At 42.6% G+C, this 24442-nt stretch overlaps 2 protein-coding genes across 2 annotated transcripts; one reads left to right on the forward strand and one right to left on the reverse strand.

Annotated features, from left to right (window-relative positions):
• The first annotated feature begins 127 nt into the window (after positions 1–127).
• On the forward strand, positions 128–17337 carry LOC119322795 (protein OPAQUE1-like). The gene is made up of 38 exons (XM_037596314.1): positions 128–347; positions 1495–1644; positions 2302–2447; positions 2524–2680; positions 2832–2890; positions 3091–3247; positions 4659–4808; positions 4959–5095; positions 5727–5873; positions 5945–6046; positions 6376–6433; positions 6562–6663; positions 7750–7787; positions 7872–7998; positions 8068–8241; positions 8417–8548; positions 9021–9130; positions 9878–9938; positions 10197–10374; positions 10769–10974; positions 11307–11426; positions 12029–12127; positions 12440–12661; positions 13278–13417; positions 13541–13628; positions 13799–13849; positions 13938–14024; positions 14185–14355; positions 14457–14603; positions 15000–15152; positions 15242–15373; positions 15480–15550; positions 15926–16025; positions 16260–16316; positions 16407–16463; positions 16543–16623; positions 16705–16787; positions 16929–17337. The coding sequence occupies exons 1-38, from the start codon at positions 225–227 to the stop codon at positions 17047–17049; spliced, it is 4494 nt and encodes a 1497-aa protein (XP_037452211.1). The 5' UTR covers positions 128–224; the 3' UTR covers positions 17050–17337.
• A 304-nt stretch (positions 17338–17641) lies between these two features.
• Positions 17642–20291, reverse strand: LOC119325875 (serine/threonine-protein kinase RIPK-like). Its single transcript, XM_037599594.1, has 3 exons — positions 19606–20291; positions 19378–19514; positions 17642–18576 (listed from the first exon to the last, which is right to left on the reverse strand). Exons 1-3 carry the CDS (start codon positions 20165–20167, stop codon positions 17890–17892), a joined length of 1386 nt encoding a protein of 461 aa, XP_037455491.1. The 5' UTR covers positions 20168–20291; the 3' UTR covers positions 17642–17889.
• Positions 20292–24442: the final 4151 nt, after the last annotated feature.

A 24442-nucleotide genomic window follows, 5' to 3' on the forward strand; every position in this document is an offset into this window, starting at 1 on the left:
AAGCGCCAAGGCAAAGCAAAAATTTCGGCATGAGCCCACGAGTCCACCCTGCGGCGCTCTAGTCGGGGCTCCGATAAGCCACGCGCCGCTCACGCCCGGCGCCCGAACCGCCCCCGCCCCCTCGCGCGCCTCGTGCCCGCCGCCGCCCGCGCCGCCGGCCTCCGCGGAGAGGGTCTGCCTAGGGCTGGGAGGGGCCCGGGGCGGCCCCCTAGGGTTTCGGCGGGATGAGCTACCGGAAGGGGTCCAAGGTCTGGGTCGAGGAGAAGGGGGAGGGCTGGGTGGAGGCCGAGGTGGTCGAGGCCAAGGACCGCAGCGCCGTCGTCGTGCTCACGAGCCAGCGGAAGAAGGTGCCGCGAATCCCTCCTCCTCCCCTGCCTCTGCCTCTGCCTCTGTCGCTGTCGCCCCCCATTCCGTGCGGTCGAAGTTTGCGCCGCGCCGTCTGGATATTTTTTTCCTCGTGGACGCGAGCGTGGCTGCGGATGTGGACGCCGGTCGTCTGGGGCCGGTTTGCGGCGTGCTAGATTTGGGTTCGCCAGAGAGTGGTTTTGCGTTCCGGTGTTAGTTCTGATCAGATTTTTGCTACCACTGTACCGAAGTTGTCCAAATTTCAGCCTACTTTTATTTTAGAATTGGTTTCGAGTTTTTTGCGCAAATTGCGCTGGTGAGGAGAAGCCAATTCAAATTGGCGGAAGTAGGCCCACTCTCGTGGGTATTTAATTTGAATCCGTAGCTTTGTCGGCGCGACTCTGTACTGGGTCCTGAAAGTGCAGCGCCAGCGGATAATTCTAGTCGGAAATTTGGATTGTAGGTTGCAGCATTCACAGTTTATTGTATCCGTGGTGTTAATTCGACCCGAATTTGAAATACTTGACTGTTTAGATTTGAATTTGGTTAGGAGTTGTTACTTGCCTGACTTATATTGTGGTAGAAATGGCTCCAAGCTTCAGTAAGAGTACTTTTGGATAATTGTATGGTCTTTTGAACACACGGAGTTCTGCAAGTTACCCTGGATTGCTAGTGCTGATCAATTTTGAATTTCGATGGCAGGGGATTGCCATCAGTTGAATATTATCTGTATAAGCTGCATTTGAGTTATGCTGCTTGTTTGTTTTGATCTTATGCCTTTCTTTATTTTGATTAGATTGTCCGACACGTTCACTTGTAGGTAACTTGGCTTTTTAAATGTTTACCAAGAACATATAATGCATACAAATTTGTGTAGCATTAGTTTCGAACCCCTCCTCTTAGTGAGCTGTTTGGGGCTTGCACTTGGTTAGAATTTGAGTCCAGTCCACAGATAGATTATGTTGACGCGATCTGCTACGTGGTGGATTTTAGTTTATACTATGATTTTTTGCTCAACACTTTTAACAGAATTTGAGAAGTATCTTCGAGATTTGTCTTCCTGTCTAACAAGTTTACAAAGACCTGGTTTTGGTTATTCTGATGGGAATTTATCTGTTCAGTTTATTTATCTTTTTTTTTTGTTCTCAGATTTCAGTTTTACCGGAGAAATTGCTGCCTAGGGACACAGATGAAAATCTCGGTGGGGGCCATGTCGATGACATGACCAAACTGACCTATCTTAATGAACCGGGTGTTCTATACAATCTGAAGCGAAGATATGCATTAAATGAGATATATGTAAGTACTTTACTAGCACTTCTTTTATTTGATGGAAAAGACTTTTATCACGTGAATCTGGCACCTGCTAAATCCATTGAAACTAAAACTGAAATATATGCAGTATTAAAAATATAACACATAGGACAAACGTCTCATCAAATTGGATACTTTGGAAGGTCATCTCTCATCTCGATGGTGTGTTTAAAAAAGGGTAGCCTGGTGCACGTAGCTCCCGCTTGTGCAGGGTCCGACCATTTCAGGTCTTATGTATGCAGCCTTTCCTTGCATTTGTGCAAGAGGCTGTTTCCAGGGCTCGAAACCGTGACCTCATGGTCACAAGGCAACAGCTTTACCGCTGCGCCAAGGCTTTGCGGCAATTATATTTATCCAGTCATGGTAATGTTGAAACATGTTTCATGCATATACTACTATGTAATTCTATATGGAAATATGCAAAGGATGAAAGGCATTAACGTGTGTAAAATTGCGATGAATTACTTGGGACGAATTCCTGTTCCTCCGATTTTTCAAGTTTAATCATTAACTATAATCTCTTCTGAGTCTTCTCTTGTTCATTTGTTGACATGACTTGGTAAATAGGTGCACTTCTGTTTTTCTGCTTCAGTTACGGGAGCCTTTGTATGACATCTTTTCCACTTGTCTTTATCGAGATAGACATACACTGGAAGCATCTTGATTGCTGTTAATCCTTTCACGAGGCTGCCTCACCTGTACAACGAGTACATGATGGAGCAATATAAGGGTGTCCAGTTAGGGGAGTTGAGTCCGCATGTTTTTGCGGTCGCTGACGCATCGTACAGGTGGGTGGTACATTCTGATTCAGTCATGACGCCCTGTTAATATAATATACTGTTGACATTTATTAATGAAATGTAGGGCTATGCTGAATGATTCCATGAGCCAGTCAATCTTAGTTAGTGGTGAAAGCGGTGCTGGAAAGACTGAAACAACAAAACTCATCATGCGGTATCTCACATATGTTGGTGGCAGAGCTGTTCTTGATGATCGATCAGTTGAGCAACAAGTTCTCGAAGTAAGTTTTACCCCACATTATTTCCAGTGATTGCTGGAAACCATAGTCTTTCCATTGACCCATTCCATTTTTTGTTTTTGTGAAGTATTTGATTTCACAGTGGGAATGTTGAAGGCGTTATCTTAAAATGTTTTTATTTGTTTCTCTCCAGTCCAACCCACTTTTGGAGGCATTTGGGAATGCAAAAACAGTTAGAAATGACAACTCGAGGTGAGGCTTTACTCCCACAGTGCTTAATACTGGGTCAGTTGTGTGCAATATTTCAGATGTGTTCTTCACTTAGAAAATAACTGATAACTGCCAAGTGGCAATAAGTTCGAGAACATTTCATGTCTTTACTATTTCGTAAAGCTCAACCATTTAGAAGTTTCTTTATATAATATCAACTTATAATTCTGTCTTGGTTGCAGCCGGTTTGGAAAATTTGTTGAGATTCAGTTTGATACAAGTGGTAGAATATCCGGAGCTGCAATTAGGACTTATCTTCTGGAAAGATCTCGTGTTGTGCAAATTACTGATCCTGAAAGGAACTTTCATTGTTTTTATCAATTATGTGCATCGGGGAAGGTATGTGCACCAGTACCAACTATTGCAATTTGTTTACTTGTTATTCTTCTTGTACGTTATATGAGTTCCACTGCTATGTAGCGTGGCTCCAATTTTTTTACGAAGTTGTTAAAGCCCACATATTTTTTACCGAAAAGTCAAGCTGAGAATAGTAACTACTCCCTCCGTCCCAAAATATAAGAACGTTTTTGGCACTACACTAGTGTCAAAAACGTTCTTATATTTTGGGACGGAATAGTAATCGTGCACGTGCAATGCATGTTAATATTAGGCACTATATTAATTGCATGACAAACTAATATTTGGCAAGATCTTAATTGCATGTTGATATTAGGTAGGATGTAATCAATTGGTTAGTGCTAGCATGGATATTGCGTATGCTATTAATGAGGGGAGGATTGTGCGAGGGAGGTCGTGGCTACGTGATTGGGGCAGGACATGCGTGGGGCTGTGGCAAAACTTTGAATATTAGCCCTTGGATTGGACGGCAGACCATGGAAGCAATACCAGCTCTTAGATTTAGTTAGATGGATTAGATCGTGGGGTGTGAGTTGTTCTGGGTACACTAACTTTGGTGACTTTTAGAAGAAATGGAACTCGCCCTTTTATTAGTAGAGATTGAAGGGCGTGTCAATAGTCGTACTCGATCAAATTCATCCCTGGTTTCCTTGTTTCATGATTTATTGATTTAATGGTATATACTCACAAGACTGTTGGACTTGCAATCATTTGGTATTTCATTTGAGTATAGTGTTGCCGAGATATGCGTTTTTTAAACTAGCCAAATTCACAGTAATCAGTGGTTTAGATGTTTGGTGGGTTGAGAAGTATGGAAGTTGTATCTGTTCTGTATTATGATTTTTATCTATATAAATTTGAAAACCTGTTACTTCCACGGTATGCGTCAGAAGTGTAATAGTGTCTATTGGTATGGATTATGTTAGGCTATCAATAATTTGATATCCTGACTTTTGGGCTATTTGTCTGATGACCTAACTTATGCAATTTATCTGGTGAAGAGAAGGATCGTGCTGGAGATATGTAAAAAATGCTATTCTCATGGCCGTCTTTCCAAAATAAGTTTATTTTATACTTTGACATGGTCATGATGTAGAATTGTGTCAATTGATGCTGATAGATATGGCTAATGTCAGATGCTAGTGTTACTTTCATGCGACTCATTGAAATTCTTCCCTAGTATATTGGTGGTCAATATTCAATAAGCTTCATTGTGCACATTTGGAGACAAAACTCCTATTCTAAGGATGGAAGTATTGTAGAGTTTGCGTATACTAAATTTGAATCGGATAGTATTCTAGAGTTCGTGTATACTGAATGTTGTGCTGTCATTGATCAAAACACGTGTTGGAGCCATGCAGCTGTGAGGTTAATTTTGATCTTGTTTCTGAAGGATGCGGAGTTATACAAGCTTGGGCACGCTAGTACTTTCCATTACTTGAATCAAAGCAAGACGTATGAATTGGAAGGGATAAATAATGAAGATGAGTACTGGAAGACAAAAAGGGCAATGGATATTGTCGGAATCAGCAGAAGCGATCAGGTTTCTAACAGAACCTGTCCATATACAGATGTTAATATGGAAATACGATACTAACCAAAAGCTTACTTTACAGTACTTATATTGAGTAGCTTTGCCTTTTTTTTTTGTAAGAAAATAAGAATGAATGTGTATGCTGTACTTTATATACAGGATGCTATTTTTCGGACATTGGCAGCCATTCTCCATCTTGGCAATATTGAGTTTTCTCCGGGAAAGGATTCTGATTCGTCGAAAATTAAAGATTCAACATCAAATTTTCACCTCCAAATGACAGCTACACTACTCATGTATGAATTTATTTTTAGGCACATGTGTGCAACACATCTATTGTTTTCATAATCCCCATCTGTCTGTACTAATCATGGTCACAGAAAGTTACATTGAGTCCTAAATTCGTTGACTGTTTAATTTAAATGACCTGTCCGTTGAGGTCATGGATGTAGATGAATTCGCCCCTAGTTTTTTGCCGACCAGCAGAGGATACTCTTTATATCCTATGTTAGGGAATATCCAAATAGTTAAAACTCTTAGTTCTCATCATGCGTGATGTATTTATATTCAATTGAATCGAATCTCCTTATCTGTGCTTGCATGTAAGTGACATCTCTCTGGTAACTGTGTATAACATATATTCCTTGGTGAAGACTGAATCTACAATCAATTTATAATATTAAACTACCTACCATTGTTGTTTTAGCTCTCACACCAGTTCTGTAGAAGGTTGAATGAACCACAGTTTAGTGAGAATGCATTGAACGTTTGCATCAATGAATCTTAACGTATGCACAACCATGAATCTTATGCTTTTTGCGTAGCAGTAATTATGTCATATTCTGGACCTGAAGGAAACTACCTTTCTATATCTTTCTTTTTTAGTTAAAATCGTTGTTTATAGTATCACTGTGCTATTTGAATTAGGTGCGATCCAGATCTGTTGGTCTCATCTTTATGTACCCGGTCTATACACACCAATGAGGGAATCATTATAAAAGAATTGGATTGTGCTGCAGCAGCAGCTAATCGTGATGCTCTCGCAAAGACTGTATATGCAAGACTATTTGACTGGTATTTTCTCTCGGCCTTGTTCGATAAGTTTTGTATGCTTGCATATGGTAACACATTTTTTATGTTTTCAGGCTTGTTGAGAATATTAACAAGTCAATTGGTCAAGATGTTGATTCCAAGGCACAAATCGGTGTTTTGGATATCTACGGCTTTGAAAGCTTCAAACACAACAGGTCTTTAAATAGCCGAGCTGATATGAACGTTAATCACTTATGTATAGTTTGTTTGCTTTAAGCATTTTTAACAGTTTGCCGATTTATGTATATTTAAGATGGTATTTATTGTCTGTTCTCATCTGACTGCCAATCTTTTCACAGAATTATTATTTTGGTTCAGAATCTCTTTCTGCTTAGTTATTCTGTGTTCTGCACATATTATAATTATCTACTTTGGAAAATGTTGGTAAAAACATGCAATTTAGCCACCAGCGGTCGCATTAAATATTGAATTTGCCCTCCTGTCTGGTTCTTAAACGGTATTCCTTTTTCATTTATCTCTGTAGCTTTGAGCAGTTTTGCATCAACTTTGCCAATGAAAAGCTTCAGCAACATTTTAATGAGGTATGTTCCAGTGCCAGATGTAGAACAACGTCTCTTTAATGGATGACAAGTTGGCAACATACTCTGCCCTTGCATACTTAATTCACTTGTTTTCGTTAACATCAAATGCTACACGTGTGTTTCCTCAGCACGTATTCAAGATGGAGCAGGAGGAGTACAAAAGCGAGAAAATTAATTGGAGCTACATTGAATTCATTGACAATCAAGATATGCTAGATTTGATCGAAAAGGTTGTTTCATTGCCGTTACTAATTTTAGTTAATGAGAAGTGGTCGTTGTTCAAATGCACATTTTATATTTTGATTTAGCGTGCTAGATTTCTTATTTCGTTGACTTTCTTATCATATTCTCAGTTTTAGGTGGTTAGATTATTACTTTGTGTTTAGTTGTTTGCACTTGGATTGAGTGACCTTTTTACAAGTTATTATGTCAAGTATTGAGTGACCTCTTTTATGCCTCGAGCATCAGTGTACTGACGATGTTTGACAACTGAGTGCCGTTAGAAGTGCAAATGTGCATGCAGCCCACCCATGTTCGAATCTTACCTTCCGCATGGCGCCTCAGGTTGTCTTCTTTCTATAAAAAGACACCAAGGGTCCCTGGTTGGTCTCACTTTTTTGATGTTACACGCTGCCTGTTCGCTAATTGCAAGTATTGACCTGACATCAAATGTCCTCATCACCATCTAATTATATTGAAATCACTCATGGTACCCTCACTTCCCTGGTTTTAGGTTTGTGGTGATGGAAATAATCATGGTTTGTGGTGATGGAAATAATCATGTATCTATCATGTAACACTTTGTGTACAGCATGCATTCCATCCTCCCAAGATTTTGGTGTGTTTATTTTTATTCTGGCCAATGAATATTATCGGGGTTGAACTACGTAGGCTGTAAAGTCTTTGCTCATGGAATAAATAGCATCATTGATCATATGGTCAATACCCGGTATAATGGATGATAATGCGAAGGTGACTTAAGTGTGTGTTACTGAAATGCCGCTGTTTCCTAGAAGGTTGTTAAATATATTCATTCTGCAAGCTGTTAATATCTGCAATATTATTACTAACCGGTGCAGGTAATAAATACAGAGTTTTTTAATGTATAAAGTATAAACAGTATGTATGTTTTCGTTGGTAGTTGGGCATGCTTACGTTAGGCGTTGCTTTTTTTGCATCCACTGGCCTTCAATAATTGATATTTGAAATGGTTTGAAATACTGCTTTGCCATCATCTTTCTGCCCCTTGTTTGATCTGGATAACATGCTACCTTGTGCTCATCTGAGACTAATTCTATCATATATTCTCCAAACAGAAACCTATTGGAATTATTGCACTGCTGGATGAGGCTTGGTAAATACTTGGTTTTATTTATCCATGGAAGTTCTATACTTATACAAGCAAATTCCTATTCTGAGTTATCCTTTGATTTTGCAGCATGTTTCCAAAATCTACTCACGCAACCTTTGCATCAAAGATGTTCAGAAACTTGTCTTCCCATCCTAGGCTTGAGAAGACCAAGTTCTCAGAAACAGATTTTACCATCTCTCACTATGCTGGGAAGGTAAGCCACCAGCCAGATTATTTGATTACTTTTTCATGTGTTGACTATGACAGAATCCACCATTTGTAGGTGACGTATCAAACAGATTCTTTTCTGGAGAAGAACCGGGATTATATTGTTGCAGAGCACTGCAATCTTTTATCATCTTCAAGATGTTCACTTGTTTCTGGACTTTTTAGTTCTTTGCCTGAAGAGTCATTAAGATCGTCGTACAAGTTCTCATCAGTTGCTTCCCGATTTAAGGTACCAATACAAAGCTCAATTGATTTTGTTTTAAGTTTGGCCTTTGTAATATGCGTATCTGCTATGACTTTTTTTTTCATCTGGTTGCTATGCCTTGTCAATTTATGTGCACCAAGCTACAAGCCTACAAAATTTTGACTCTTCTGACTGGTATGTTATATTCACTGTTTTGTAGCAACAACTTCAAGCCCTCATGGAAACACTGAGCTCGACAGAACCTCACTATGTACGCTGTGTGAAGCCTAATTCTGTTAATCGACCTCAGCTTTTTGAAAATCAAAGTGTCTTGCACCAACTTCGCTGTGGAGTAAGAATTTCCACCTTAAGCATAAATAGTGTATTTCTTTTGGTCTTTCCTCATTGTTTTTGTTATAAGTGCATCTTTCCACATAAAAATGTTTTAGCTGTTTGACGCCTGACTTAATGCTGATTATTTCTGCTTTAATTCATACATTTCGCAATAGAAGGACCAATCTTATGCCAAATTCTTTATTACTGCTATGCCAACCTTTTCCAAACTCATTAATTCATCTTGTAACTACATCATACCTGCATATGACTTGAGGAGGCCTACAATCTCAAGCATGTATCTGGAACCACATATGCGAGATCACTAAAAAGTTGACAATTATTTATCATTAAGTATTGTGCTCTATAATGCCCTTTCAAGATATAGATCATGAGCCTACTTAAATGATGCTGTTTTACTACCATCTGTTGATACATGCATGATCTATTGGTGATATTTTCCCTAAGATTGTAATTTGGTGGTGGCGCAGGGTGTTTTAGAGGCTGTTCGCATTAGTCTTGCTGGCTATCCGACCAGAAGGACATATGCTGAATTTGTTGATCGGTTTGGAGTCCTAGTTCCTGAGTTGATGTTTGGAAGGTACCTAATATATGCACTATGCAACTAATTTGGTTCAAGTTGTTTGCTTCACAATGTGCAATGTTGGCTGCACCGCTTTGTAAACAATAAAACTTCTCCTTTTGCGCTAAATGCTAATGGGGTTTGCGATCTTGACCAGAAGTACAGAACATTCGATTCATGTGGAAACATTTTTTGTAACAGATTGTTTGTTCTACTGTTTTAGTTTGAACAGATTCTTTGTGCCTGTGCTGAATTTGATATAATTTTGCTTTGATAAACAACACACTGTTTTGCTATCTGTGACTGTAGATGGCCCCGTTCCTTACGGACAATCTTTATCTCATGAGTTTAAATCTGAATTTTGTCGAAGACAATTGTTTTTTCTGGCAGTTAAGCCATTCGTGGTGCCATTTTGATACAATATGCCCTTGTCAGTTACAACTCATTGTAGGTGAAGCCAATTCTTGCATAGCTTCTGTTAATTTATTTTGTTTGTGGAATAATTCGGTGCTTTATTATAGTCTATATGAATCAGCATGTAGCATAGATTAACTACTCCATGCCATCTCAAATGGCTGCCAACATGCTTGTTTGCTCGTCCCATGCTAAATTGCCAACTTTGGTTTACATACTGTCTCATCATGTTAGTTATAGCACCCACAATTTTAGTAGTTTATGAGAAGCCCTGTGAAAAAACGGTGAGTTTATCCAGGCTGTTTGCATAAACGAGAGTCAATTATTTGACAAATATGAACAATTATGCAGTCATGATGAAAGGGCGTTGACAGAGGCAGTTCTTGAAAAAATGAAGCTGGGCAATTTTCAAGTAAGCTTCTTGCCTGATAATATTATAATATTTCCATTTCCTTATATTTTTATGATATTAGTGATTAACATATTCACACAGTCTGCCCATTACTCTTCATTTGTGCTTTTCTAATTGATTATGTAATTTCCAAAAAGTGCCCTTGCATTTTTCAGCACACACTCATTCTGTTCCCTTTTGAAGTATCAATTGATAGTTTACTAATAAATCAGCTCAAGTTTAGAAAGTAAGAATTTGACACTTTTGTTTACCTGATAGCTTGGTAGAAATAAGGTCTTCCTTAGAGCCGGTCAAATCGCGATACTAGATGTGCGTCGTGCTGAGGTTTTGGACAATGCTGCACGGCGCATTCAAAGTTGTTTCAGAACATTCGCCGCCCGCAAAGAGTTTGTGAAAACAAAGAAGGCTTCAATTTCAATACAAGCATATTGTAGAGGTAAATATGTGTCCTTAATCAATTGCTATCTTTATTATCTTGTACGGTGCCAACCTGCAATCTGAATTCAGATAAACATATACAGTTTAATGCAATCGGCCTTAATAGAAGAAATGATGTCTTAAGATATCAAACTTCATTGTGCACTTGCAGTGCTAAATTTTTGTGACCACTGACTAGGCATAGAAATAGTTTGTTGGTACGTATAGTTTTTTTATCTTTCTATTCTTGAATGTTGATAAGTAATTATGCTCCGTACTCTTGTGCCTAGTAAGTTCATGGCCTGCAAATTACAAGAATCTTATCTGGTAGGTCTGTAAGCATTTTGTATGAACTGTGTTATCTTGGTAATTGCTGGTACATCCTGATTGTTAATTTTCGAAGGATACTGCAGGTTGTTTTGCAAGGAAAATATATAAGATCAGAAGAGAAACAGCGGCTGCCATAATTCTTCAGAAGTATGCAAGAAGGTTACTGTTACAGCGGAATTACCATGAAGCATGTTCAGCAGCTCTGCTTATCCAGTCTTGTATTCGAGGGTTTATTGCTCGCCGCTATTTCTCAGCCATCAGGGAGCAGAAGGCTGCGTTAGTGATACAGGTTCACCTCATCTTCCCCTCCCCACACCAGACACGTATGCACACTGTGCAAGAAAGCAAACAAACTTAAAGCAAGTATACCATCTTAGTAGAAGATAACTTGATTATCTGGGGATAATTGCCATGCTAGCAAGCAATTAGTTGAAAATTTAACTCGTAAGATCCTCTACATTATAAGCATGTTAATATTTTTGGCCATCTACCTCTAGATTAATTGGAGTATTAGGAAGGTACTGGATGTTATACTGCAGTGATGTCATCACTTGCTTATAAGAGGTAGCACTTTGTATTATTGAATTTATGTGACATGAGTTTCTTGTTGCCACTTCGTAGTCTTTCTGGAGAAAACGGAAGGTTGCCATGCTTTTCCAGCATTACAAGCAAGCCACTATAGCAATTCAGTGTGCTTGGAGACAAAAGCTTGCAAGAAGGGAGCTAAGGAAACTCAGAATGGTATTTTTCTGGTTGCAATTCTGTAATTTATTTATGGCCTAATAAATTAATTGGCATGTTTCTAGCAGTACTGAAAATAACAATGATTTGCTGTACCCAGTTTAAGTATTTTGAAGATCTAGTTCTTTTCCTAAAACACCACGCAATTTCCTTTGTTATTGTGGACTCGTTTGAGGGAGCCACCTATCAGCACCATGTCAAGCAGCGGCTGTGCGGTTTAGTCTGAAATCCTAATTAGACATGGCTAAGATCTTGAGGGCCAGGTTAAGTCCAAGAAGCGAGGGTCTTCTGAACGCTGTTTTCTTGTGAATTTTCATGTCTAAACTCGGTCATTTGAAGACATGTGTATGACTCTGAGGAATGTGGGTAGGCCGGCTAAGTCGCCGAGGTTGAGAGGGAGCCTACCACCTTTTCTGATTAATGTTGTTTATATTTAGAGCCGGTCCTAACAACCATATACACCTAAAAGAAAAGCATTCCAATCTAATGTTATCTCTGATTTCTTCTGTGAATAGTGCTGTCTGTAATTCCTGAGCTTGTGTAACGGCTTTGTTTTATTGGCGTCCATCGGGAGTATTCTTATGCTATGGTTACTTCTTCAGACTGCAAATGAAGCTGGTGCACTCCGGGAGGCGAAGAATAAGCTTGAGAAAAAGTTGGATGATCTTACTTTAAGACTTACTCTGGAAAGGAGAATGCGGGTATGTTTTTCTCTGCCTTCATTGCTTTTGTGTTTAATGCGATTCCTTTATTTTGCATGTGCTACCCTGCATGTCGTAGACTTGAGACAGTTATGCTTGTTCCTGCCAGTATAAGGACAAATATTTTTTGCATATGCAAATTCATTGTTTTTCTGAACATTTCTGCTATGGTTGTTATCCTGCATTTGATGTTGTATGAATGTAAATGAATCAGCAGGTGTGACAGCGTTCAGAGTTTGTGATAGTTTTCCTTTATTTTGTTTCCGATGATGATGAATTTTTGCTCCTTGACGCATGGATTTTCAAATGCAGGCTGCTGGTGAGGAAACAAAGTTGGTGGAGATATCAAAGCGGGACAAAATAATCGAAATATTAAGCGCAGAATGTGCTGCAGCTAAATTATCTGCCCGGAGTGAACATGACAAAAATCTAATTCTCCAGAGGCAATTGGATGATTCTTTGAGAGAGATATCTATGTTGCGCAGTAACAAGATTCTGAAAGCAGAAGAAGAAAATGAGAACTCTAATCTAAAGGTTTGAAGTCTCCTCTATTTTAATATGTTATCATAAATATGTTTGATTTGCCTCCATTTTCAGTTTGCTTCTTAGGTTACTTCATGCATTCTTGTGAAAGATTTCAAGTTCTCGATTACTTTCAGTTTGCTTCTTAGGTTACTTCATGCATTCTTGTGAAAAATTTCAAGTTCTTGAATACTTTAGTTACTTCATACGAACTAACTGGTGTACTTCATGCATTGTGAAAAATTCAAGTTATCGAATACTTTAGCCACTGTGCATGATCTTAACTCGTACTCCCTCTATTTGTTTTTATAATACGTTTCAGACAGCTTGCTTTGTACTGTTTTGGACAGTGTCTGAATGTCTAAAACGTCTTATAAAAGTGAACAGAGGTAGTATTTTTTTCCATACATATCATGGTTCATTCTAAGGGTCATTCATGGAACCACTATGGTTTTATGCTTTGCTGTTATAGTTTTTCCGTTAAATGGTCTATATGCTTTGCCATTCCCTCTTTTGAATATGAATTATAGTGACCTTTTGGGACTTGTTGACTGATGCTAGCATTTGATGCTTCTGCTGATTGTTAATTAGTTACTTCCGCTGAAGCAGTTCTCTCTTGCTTCCACAGAACATAGTCGAATCATTATCGGAGAAGAATTCATTATTGGAAAATGAACTTAGCACAGCTCGTAAAAATAGTGATGATACGATGGAGAAACTGAAAGATGCGGAGGGAAAATGCACCCGCCTCCAGCAAAATTTGGATAAGTATGCTTTCCCTTCCGCATATAAATAATCGCAGGATTCTGGAATGATCCATGCGTCTATGGTTTTTGAGCGTTATTTCTTTTGCTAGTGTTAGTATCTAATAGTTAGCCTTCCTGCATTCAGATTGCAGGAGAAACTTACGAACTTGGAAAATGAAAATCATGTTCTAAGGCAAAAGGCATTTAGCATTACTCCAAAACCGCTGCCTGAGGTTCTTTCCTTTATGCTCACTCTAATTTTCATGCCTTGTATTTGTCACACTGCTATTTTGGTCCCAGCACCTCTATTTTTTCTTAGTGATATTTGTAACGGTAAGTTTGAGTACTAACCTAGCTGCATTGTCATTTTGGTTAGTTAACTGACTTGTTTCCCTGAATACAGAAATTTTCTAACTCGATTGGTCATACAAACAGCGAGCAGAAGCGCACATTTGTAAGATTTCTTTTGATTCAAGTTGGATACCTCCAGTGTTTTATACTCTTTTTCTAACTGCTTGAAACTGTCAAACCTAAAATTGTAGGAAACTCCACCAACAACAAAATATCTGTCTCCTGTTCAACATAGTACTGGGTCAAGGAGGGCAAGGTTGCCTGTTGAAAGGCATGAGGTGAATTCAGCACTGTTCTTAATCTGACTGTTCTTCTTTTCATATGGAATTCAGTTGATGCCTTCAGAGATAAGATTGCTTATAGTTTGTTCAGGATTCTGTGGTATTCATGTAAGAATTTAGTTCTGAGCTATTTTAGTGATGGTATTGTTTCTTGCAGGGAAACCATGAAATCCTGTTAAGTTGCATAAAGGAAAATTTAGGGTTCAAGGATGGCAAACCAGTTGCTGCATGTATCATCTACAGATGCCTTCTACATTGGCGTGCTTTTGAATCAGAGAGGACTGCTATTTTTGATCATGTAATTGAAGCCATAAACGATGTTCTCAAGGTAAAATCGTTCGAAGCCCCCATTTGTTTTGCTATTCGCAACAGACATTTCATTTGTGGAAGCCAATAGGTTTAATATTCTTATTTTTGTTCCTATTCCAGGCAAAGGAAGCAGATGGTAGATTACCTTATTGGTTGTCCAATACTTCTGCACTGCTGTGCCTTCTGCAGAAGAATCTACGGTCAAATGGATTTTTTGGTACACCATCTCGCCGCTCTGCTGGAGGGCTAGGTGGGAAGTTAGCCCAAGTAAGGAACTGAGCTTGCCAGTCAATTTTGCTCTGAAAGCTAGTATATGCTGAAGAATCCTTTTGGAACTGAGTGTTATTGGGTATGGTCACAGTTATGCAAGAATATAGATTACATATAATTTGCAAAATCATGGGTACGCTTTCTTAAATTACACATGGAAACATAGATATCAAGTGATGCATAACCACAGCCATAAATATTGTACTCCCTCCGTCCCATAATGTAAGATGTTTTTTGACACTAGAGTAGTGTCAAAAAACTTCCTACATTATGGGACGGAGGGAGTAAATGTTAGCACTACTAAACTAGTCAATCTTTGTAGTTTTTCTTGCAAATCTCTGTAAAATAGAATAACAACGTTCTTTCTCCCTGACACTGAGATTGCTTCAATAGCTTGCAGGGCGTGGTGATACTGCACAAGTGGATGCTAGGTATCCAGCCATACTATTCAAACAGCAGCTAACAGCATGTGTCGAAAAGATCTTTGGGCAGCTAAGGGATAATCTAAAAAAGGAAATATCACCTCTTCTCAGTCTTTGCATTCAGGTATATACCTTCCTCTCTTTTGTGATTTGGTTACAGACAGCATTGTACAACTGGATCATTTTTGTATCCTTTGAAAAATCGCACGTCAGGCTCCAAAATCAACACGCCCTGGAAAAGCTCCCAAAGCACCAGGGGTTAGTGCTCAACAGCCATCGAACTCCCACTGGGACAACATTGTCAGTTTCCTAAATTTGCTTATGGATACTCTGCGTGAAAATCATGTAAGCCTTTCATTTAACTCTTCTTATTTTGGCACAACTCTCCACTAGAAAGGATTCGATAGCTTTATCCAAGTGATTCTAGTAACCTTATATGTTTGTGCTGCAGGTGCCATCGTTCTTTATACGTAAGCTGATCACTCAGTTATTCTCCTTCGTCAACATACAACTTTTCAACAGGTAGTTACTTCTATTATAATTTGAGTACTTGGGTATCTGTGTCTTAATAATATGCAAGCAACACACATGATAGCCAGTGCCATGTGTTGCGACAGTGATCCTCTAAGATTAGTTGACAAACAATACAACTCTTAAACGAATGGTAAAATCTTGTTCCTTTTATTTGCGAATAGATCACTGTAGCTATAATTCTGGGTCGAGGAAAGGGTCTATATGTGACGGAACAAATAGGATTCTTTGGGTTAAAAAATTGTAGGTAATGGGACACTGACACTTCAGAAAATGCTTTGTCAGTATGGTACAGATAAGGGACCAGCAGAATAATGAGATTCTACTTCACTTTCAGTCATACTAACAATTTTTTTGTGCCATCAGTCTTCTTCTTCGGCGTGAATGTTGTACATTCTCCAATGGAGAATATGTTAAAGCTGGACTGTCATTGCTGGAGAAATGGATTACTGATGTCTCTGAGGAGGTAAGTTGTGCTAGTTCTACATTCTGCTTGTCTGGTTGGCATATAATTCAGGAAGTGGACTACGAGAAACCCTGACAATCTGGCTCCGCTCGTTTCATGTCCAATAATATTGTTTCATTTTTCCTGTTATATCTCGTCTTTTGGAAAAAGTAACACCTGGAAATTATCACTTTCTGTGTGGCTACTTATTTTCTGTTCTGTTCTTCACAAATTTATTATCCGTTTTACTTTTAGTTTGCAGGAACTTCTTGGCATGAGCTTAATTATATTAGACAAGCTGTCGGATTTTTGGTAATTGCTTGTGCAAGATGCACTTTCTCCGTGTCATTTCTGTTGCATCTTCTATGCCTTGGGGTATTTCTCACTGATTACATAATGTAGGTTATACACCAAAAAAGGAAAAAGACACTTGAGGAGATCAGTCAAGATCTCTGCCCGGTAATTCTGTGTACAGCTTCTGTTTTTGCAGTTAGCCATCATTTTGTTGCAGACTGTAACCAGCCCTTTTCACGTGTAGTCCTTGAGCCTTAGGCAAATCTACAGGATATGCTCAATGTACTGGGACGACAAGTACAATACCCAGGGAATATCAAATGAGGTATGCACTTTTAGCTTTGGACCTTTCGTCTTTTAGATTTTGTCTTGCGTTATTTGTCTTGAAAATGTTACGATTTTACAGGTTGTTGCTGCAATGCGGGAGATGGTCAACAAAGATACTCAGAACCTCGCGTCAAATTCCTTTTTGTTGGATGATGATTTAAGGTAGCTATAATTTTGTTGGTAGTTAGCTTAACACACTGTAGAAAATGCTCCTTCCAAAGTTTCGTGTTCTGTTTGTAGAGTGTGGAGTATGTTTATGTGGTTGCCGATTTTGCACTTACATTTGATGCTTGTTTGGTGCAGCATACCGTTTTCGACCGAGGATTTATCGATCGCCATCCCAGCGATAGATTATGCGGATGTGGAGCTGCCGGAATCTCTTCATCACTATCCATCTGCGCAGTTTCTACTGACGGCATCATGACCCACTCCCTGTGTAATAGAACAATGAGGTTTGGGCTGCCGTGAGGATCAGTTAATCCCCAGATTTTTATGGGGTTGCACCCCTTCAGCAATGTTGTACTCTGTTTAGGTTTTTAGAGCAAATTTGATCTAGTGTGGAAGAGGGGTGGTAGGTCAGGTATGCAGTTCCAAAGCAACAATTGTTGCTAGACGCCGAACGGCCCTGGATTCGTGGTGTCCAGTTGTCTTGGCTATCTATGTTGTACAAAGAATACTGTAGAAATGCGAAGCAGTTGCCCAAAATTGATTACATCTGTGGCAAAAAAGTCCTGTTTGGTGCAGAACATGTTTCGCACTCGTAATCAGATGCTTTCTAATCTCTGCAAAAGTGATAGTTGAAAGCATTAGCTATGGGAGTGGCTGAACTTGTGTTTTTTAAAAGGAACGTCTCAGATAGCAAATCAAGAAAGAACACCCATCGTTTTGGCCTGGAAAAAAATTCTGTACGTTACCTTCTGCTCTTGGGATACAAATACAATCACCAAGAAAAGAAGCAACCACCAGATTACACATCCTGGTTCTTTCAATTATGTACACTTTGAACAATCCTGTTATAGTCCCTGTACCAAACAATCCGCTGCAGATGATTCATTTTTCAAAAGGAACGTCTCAATCAAGAAAGAACACCCATCGTTTGGGCCTGGAAAAAGAATTCTGTACTAACACCTTTTGCTCTTGGGATACAAATACAATCACCAAGAAAAGAAAAAAAATCAATCAACCAACAGATTACACATCGTGGTTCTTTCAATTATGTACACTTTGAACAAACAAAAATCTCGCGCATGCGGGCCATTGTTGCTCACGCCCCTCTGTCCCTCCTCTGCGTCGGCGAGCCGCGGCTCTCTTTCCCCGCCACGGAGCTCGCGTACTTGGGCGCCGCGCTCTCCGTGTGCACGGCCGAGCGCTGGCATTTCTTCCTGGCCGCTGCCGCCGGGCTAATGCCGCTGTCCTTGGCTTCCTCGCCGTCCTCTGCGGCCTTGTCGGCGACGACCTTGGCCGCCGGCGACGGCTCTGACGGCGCGGTGTAGACGAACAGCCCGGCGGGCACGTCGCGGGACATGCGCATGAGCGGCTCGAGCGAGTCGACGACCTCGCGCATGGTGGGCCGGTTCTTGGGCACGCTGTGCAGGCAGTTGTACGCGACGGTGGCGGCCTTGGCGGCGGCCTCGGCGGAGTAGCTGCCCTCGAGGCTGGGGTCCATGACGCGGTGCAGCTTGTCCGGCCGCCGCAGGTAGGGGCGCGCCCAGTCGACGAGGTTCTGCTCGCGGCCCCGGCGGCGCTTGTCGACGCTCCGGCGGCCCGTGAGCAGCTCCAGCAGCACCACCCCGAAGCTGTACACGTCGCTCCTCGCCGTGAGGTGGCCCGTGAGGATGTACTCCGGCGCCGCGTAGCCGTGCGTGCCCATGACGCGCGTCGACACGTGCGTGTCGTCCCCCGACGGGCCCTCCTTCGCCAGCCCGAAGTCCGACAGCTTCGCCGTGTAGTCCTGCAATACATAGGCACATACAGAGTCAGAATCACCGGTCGGTCGACGTACGTGTACTGGTTAATAGTAATATACACGTGAAGTGCGTGCACGGTTGTTTAGGTGGATGTGTACCGAACTGTTGTGTGTATTTGACATTTGTACTACGTGGTTATCTTATCTGGGGTGTCAAGTAAAGTGGCTGGGTTAGGTTATCATACTAGATGTATACTAGGTGTAGGTGTGGTTGATTTAGACATGTTCGACTATGTTGGCCAGCTCCTGCTACAGTTTGTGCGTTCTAGCTGGTGCTAATATAGCTAGGAGAATTAATTAAGAACACGAAGAGGCCAATTTTGTATTATCATCAAGGGCACGTTTCCTACCTCCTCTCAATGACAGGGACATTGATGCTTGTCTGATTCCGTCCGAGGCATAGCCAATTGAGACAATTCAACCGGGAAAAAAGATTACTGGTTCCACGCATATTCAAATTGTGGTTGTTAGTGGCTAACAGTAATTAAGTACTACCAATAGAGATTAAGTCCATGGCTTTGCCCGTTCAACGGATCAAAGTCTCCGATACATCATCATTAGAGAAATATAAACCGACAGAGATCGGCCAACTAGCAGGTTTTAAAACGTGCTGGCACGTACGCGCGCAGAAATGGGATACGGAGACGGTCGTCATATCAAATCGTATATGCTGGGGGGCGCCGACGAACTAGTCGTGCGTGCGTGTACACGGGAAATGGAGGTATGAACGTGAACGGGATATGATATGCCCGCCGGAGTTGGTAGGGATGGCGGAGTGCTACTCACCGATTCGAGCAGGATGTTGGAGGCCTTGAAGTCCCTGTAGATGACCGGCGTCTCCGCCTCGTGCAGGAACGCCAGCCCCTTGGCCGCCCCCACCGCGATCTTCAGCCTCGTCGCCCACGGCAAGCTCGCCAGCAGATCTGCAAAACCATCCCAGATCAGTAACCATGTCGGCGTGATCAATCATCGAAGAATTGTGTGGTGCGTGCGTGAATGGATGCTGGCGCTTACTCTTGAAGAGGTGGTGCTCGAGGCTGCCCCGGGCCATGTACTCGTAGACGAGCATGCGGTGGTGCTCCTGGTAGCAGTAGCCGACGAGCTTCACCAGGTGCGGGTGGCTGAGCTGCATGCCGAGGTAGACCACCTCGGCGAGCCACTCGCGGTGGCCCTGCGGGCCCTCGGCGTCCAGGTACTTGACGGCCACGTGCTGCGGCTGCATCCCCGGCACCACCTTGTCGTCGAGGAAGCCCTTGTAGACCGGCCCGAACCCGCCCTCCCCGATGAAGTGGCTGCCGGAGAAGTTGCGCGTGGCGGCCCGCAGCTCGGCGACGGTGAACGCGTGCATCCCCGACGAGGCCAGCGTGCGGGACAGGTCGTCGAAGGAGAGCGTCCGCAGCCGCGCCGTCGCGCTCGGCGCCCGCCGCATCGACTTCTTCTTGCCCTTCCTGGTGGGCGGCCTCGACGGCGCCGTGGCCTTGGCCGTGGCCGTGGTCGCCTCGTCGCCGTCCGCCACCGCCGCCGGGTCCGTGGCGCCGCCGCGCGGGTGGAAGCAGCCCATCAGGAACGCCCTCATGGTGCCGATGGAGGTCGAGTGGTTCCTTCCTTGGCGATCGAGTGAAACGAACTGATTCCTTTCGTTCTTGGAATGGGGATCGGGAATGGAATGGATGACGGGTTGACAAGATGGGTCGAGGTGCGGTGTGGAGGGTGGGTGGGGCGCGTGCGCGTATATATAGCGAGGTGCTGGGTTGGTCGGATGGCGCCATGGATGGATCGGGTCGTGGTCACGGGGGAGGTAGCCCAGGCGGAGGCGCGGGCGGGTGTAAACGGAACGGTCCGATGGTTTGACCTGGCCGGAGCAACGCGGCGCGGTAAAACGAATCTGCGTGGTTTGCGCGGCCGGTGACGTTGATGATAGGTTGATGGTGATTTTGCTCCGGCGAGTTGGGCATTGTGTGCCGGCTTGGGTTGAAGGTGAATGCGACTAGCTCGCTAGCTGTAGGAAAAAATGATCCGGAATGCAGCTGGCTGCTGGCCGGCGCCTGACGTGTGTACGTATGACAATGACGCGTGTGGACTCTAGCTCATGTATTACTTGTCTGTGCAAGTATACTGTAGCTCATGTAGTACTTGTCTGTGCAAGTATACTGCAGTTTCGTGGTCGAAATATGTACAACCGGCCAGTACTATGACAAGGATATGGATGTACGTACGTACGTGTCGCGCTGTGATGCACACTGTAGCCAATTTTACCACCTGCTACTATTGTTTTGCTGGTAGCATTTCTTTTCCATCACTGCATCTTCGGATGGCTGGTGAGGTAACTGGCAACGTCAGTTCAACGGAGCAGTTGAGGAACGGATACATTTAACTAGCATTTGAGATGGAGAAATTAACAGTTTAATACGAGTACTTTGAGGATGATGATGATGGAAGAAGCTGCCCGCGTTGTTACGTGTCGCTGTCAGGGTGCGCGCGGGTGGGAACTCTCGCGGGTGCCTCTCGCTTTTGGAAAGGAAGCGTTTGGCCGGCTACATACGAGTACTATGCTAAGGTGTTTTGCTATGGTAGCTATAGCTCTGCTCTGCATCCTCGTCTCATGGCCATTGTAAGATGGCGACGCACCCACCCACCATTCTCAAGAGGCTTCTCTCACTGACGTCTGACAAGACCAGTTCGCGCCCGCGTACGTCCGTACGTAGGAACGCTTCTGCTCTTAATTAATTCTCAACGACTACCGGGATTCACTTTGGCTCCTGGGTGCATATCCTCCCTAATAAACAGTAAATTCAAAATAAATAGTAAATAAAATTAAAAAATTCTGAATTTTTTCACAGATGTTCTTGTTAGTGCAACAAATGTGATTGCTAATTTTCATGCGAAATGGGATGACGGTGCTTCGTCGGTGAAAAAAACAAAAATAAGTGTAATATTTGGAGGTAATATTTATCGTTCGACTTGATTTTTTGTTTGCACAGATCAAAATACTTAAGCTTTCCTACTAAAAATTTACAGGTAGCGTTTCTGGTGTGACAATGATCACATGATCACATCTATTTTTTTTCAAAACTTTTTGACATTTGAAAATTAACATTTTTGACGGGCTCCCAAGAGCCGAATTGGATTTTCGTTAAAGTTGTAAATGCTAAAATTGAGATACTTGTTTTGGGGATGGAGAAAGTAGTGTGTATGGTTCTGTTGAAACTTGGCTGTCCTAGGTTCAACTGATTAGCCTTAGTAGGAGGCGGCGGCTTTAGCTCGCTAGCTCTTCTATCGTTTTGCACTAGGATGCCTTTTTTTATGCTGTCTCTTCTGTTGCCTTCTGATAGTGGAACCTGACCCTTTTTCTGAGATCGTAAGGAAAGAAAATGCTATCGTATGGTGCGTGTGTATGGACCTGGCAGTTAATTAACTTTTGCAGCACGATCCTTATTCCTTCCTTTCCCTTAGACTGCAATTAATTAACTAAGCACATGTATGTACAGCCCGATCAGTCGATCAGGTGGTGGCTCCTACTACTACTACCAGTGTAGACGGAACCCGGATTTGACCAATTAACTTAAGCAGTCATTTTGTCAAAGCGGTACATTATGTTGCTGCGGAAGGCCAGGCGAAAGCGCACAACCTTCGTTGCCTCGTTCGACCGGACTATGCGTGCTTGTTGTCGGAGATCAACGGTCTTGTTGCCCAAATGCAGATGGATTTACGCACGTTTGGGTAGGACTCTCTTGCTCGAGCAGAGCACGTAGCAAGCAATATGCATGCATGCATGCGGCGATGACGTGGCACTATGCAAATGCAATGCGCGTGCGTGACGTACGTCCCAGAGGGAAGGGAACCGTCCGTCCATAGATTGACTCCCAAGAAAAGGCAGCTAGCTGCTCTCTCTTGGTCAGATCTTTTTTTTTTAAAACAAGCCAAATAAAGACTTGCCATTTCATCATTGATTAAGGGAGAAAGTTTTAGATAAAAACCGCAAAGCGGCAAATAAAAGGACTAATCTCGCGGCATTACAACACCCAAATATTTCGCTCCAGCCAAAGCCCAAAGTACCACCTCCTGTTTGATTTTGTTGATGATGACCATGAAAGGGGCCGCCGAGTTGCGGAAGACTCTGGCATTGCGCTCCGACCAAACCTCCCAAGAGATGAGCTTCGTGAGGGAGGCCAACGCCTTGGGCGAGCCGAGACGGATCTGAAGGTTGCCATTCTACCATTCTCTGACCGAAGCCCTCGTCACCCAAGTAGACGTGGTGATGTGATGCATGCCGAGCCTTGGGAGGACGTCATTCCAAATGCACATGGTGTAGCGGCACTGGAAGAGTAGATGAGTCGCGGTTTCGTGGGTTTGCTTGCACAGAGGGCATAGAACGCAATTAGGCCAACCACGGCGGCTCAAGCGGTCCGAAGTCCAAATCCTATCTTGAAGAACAAGCCAAGCAAAAAAAAAAAACTTGCACCAAGGGGGCGCCCACCGTCCACACTGAATGGACAAGGTCCGAGGTGGTGAGGCCTTCAAATTAAGCCTTGTAAGCCGAGGATGCAGAATATACCCCATCTTTGGTGAACTTCCATATAATCGAGTCTTCAACGTCGTCATCGAGGGCCACTGTTATTAGTTTGTCCCAAAGGTTAGCAAACTGTTGGATGTGCTCAAAGGAGAGGCCATTTGAGATGTCAATATTCGCAATCCATTGGTTGTTGGCCATAGCTTGCTGAACCGAGGAGTTTTTCTTGTGAGAGAGATCGTAGAAACAGGGGAGCGATGTCACGAGGGCACAATCCTCCTAGCCAAGATGAATTCCAGAACCTTGTTGTCCTTCCATTTCCCACGGTGACCGTAGTGGCCGCTGCAAAGAAATGGCGGTCGTCTTCCGTGCACGGCACTCATGCCAATCCATGGCTTGCTCTTATCTTTCCACTCAAACCATAACCATCGAAGTCTCAGGGCCTTAGCAAATTTGTTCAGATTGAGCACTCCAAGCCGCCCTTGTTCTTTGGTTTGCAAACGAGGTCCCGGTTTACCTTGCATTTCCCTCCGAAAACCTTGTCCATGCTGGTTCAAAGACATGCAAGGCGGATGCTATCAATTTTCGGAAGGACTTCCACCGGGATGTCAAGAGGAGTGAGATAATATATTGTGATAGCCGCTAGAACAGCCTTGACAAGAACCGTTCAACCTGCAGCAGCCACATGTCTTCCTTGCTCTTGGTCAGATTAATTTTGCTTCTGGGCTACTATTCGCCTTCTTTGAAGAAAAAAGAGCTTTTGCCCCTGAATGCCGATCATTTCCATGAAACTGAGTAAGCAAAACATATCTATGGTTACTTAGCGTGCTGGATAAAGCTCAACTGCATGTACGGTAGGTTTATCCGGCCGGACTTGTCAAAGATTTGAATGTGTCTTTCAATTGGTCTTTCTCTGTTCTAGTAGCACCGTCGAAATTTAGATCCAGTGCGCATGCAAAGATTTGCTTTTTCCGGTCATGTAACTTTTCACCACCCGATCGATTTTGTATGTTCTACTGCGTCTACTAAATACTAGTTGTTCCCTGGAAACAAACAAGTCGTCAGGACATTCTAATTAACTACCGAGACTAGACGAGAAGCGACCAATTCATTCACATCTACACGTCTTTTGATTTGTCAGCCAACCGATCGATCGATCGATGGAGGTCAACAGAAGGCGCGACTGCGACAGTTCTTTCTGGCAGTGTCGGACAATGAAATTGTGTACTACGGTCTCCGTCCCAAAATGTAAAGACGAGGAAGTTGTAAACAAACTCGTGAATCAAAACTTAACACCACTAGTACGCGGAGCTATGTGTATTACTGCAGTTACTGCAGGTG

Source organism: Triticum dicoccoides, chromosome 6B (assembly GCF_002162155.2).
Source record: "Triticum dicoccoides isolate Atlit2015 ecotype Zavitan chromosome 6B, WEW_v2.0, whole genome shotgun sequence".
Lineage (NCBI taxonomy): Eukaryota > Viridiplantae > Streptophyta > Magnoliopsida > Poales > Poaceae > Triticum > Triticum dicoccoides.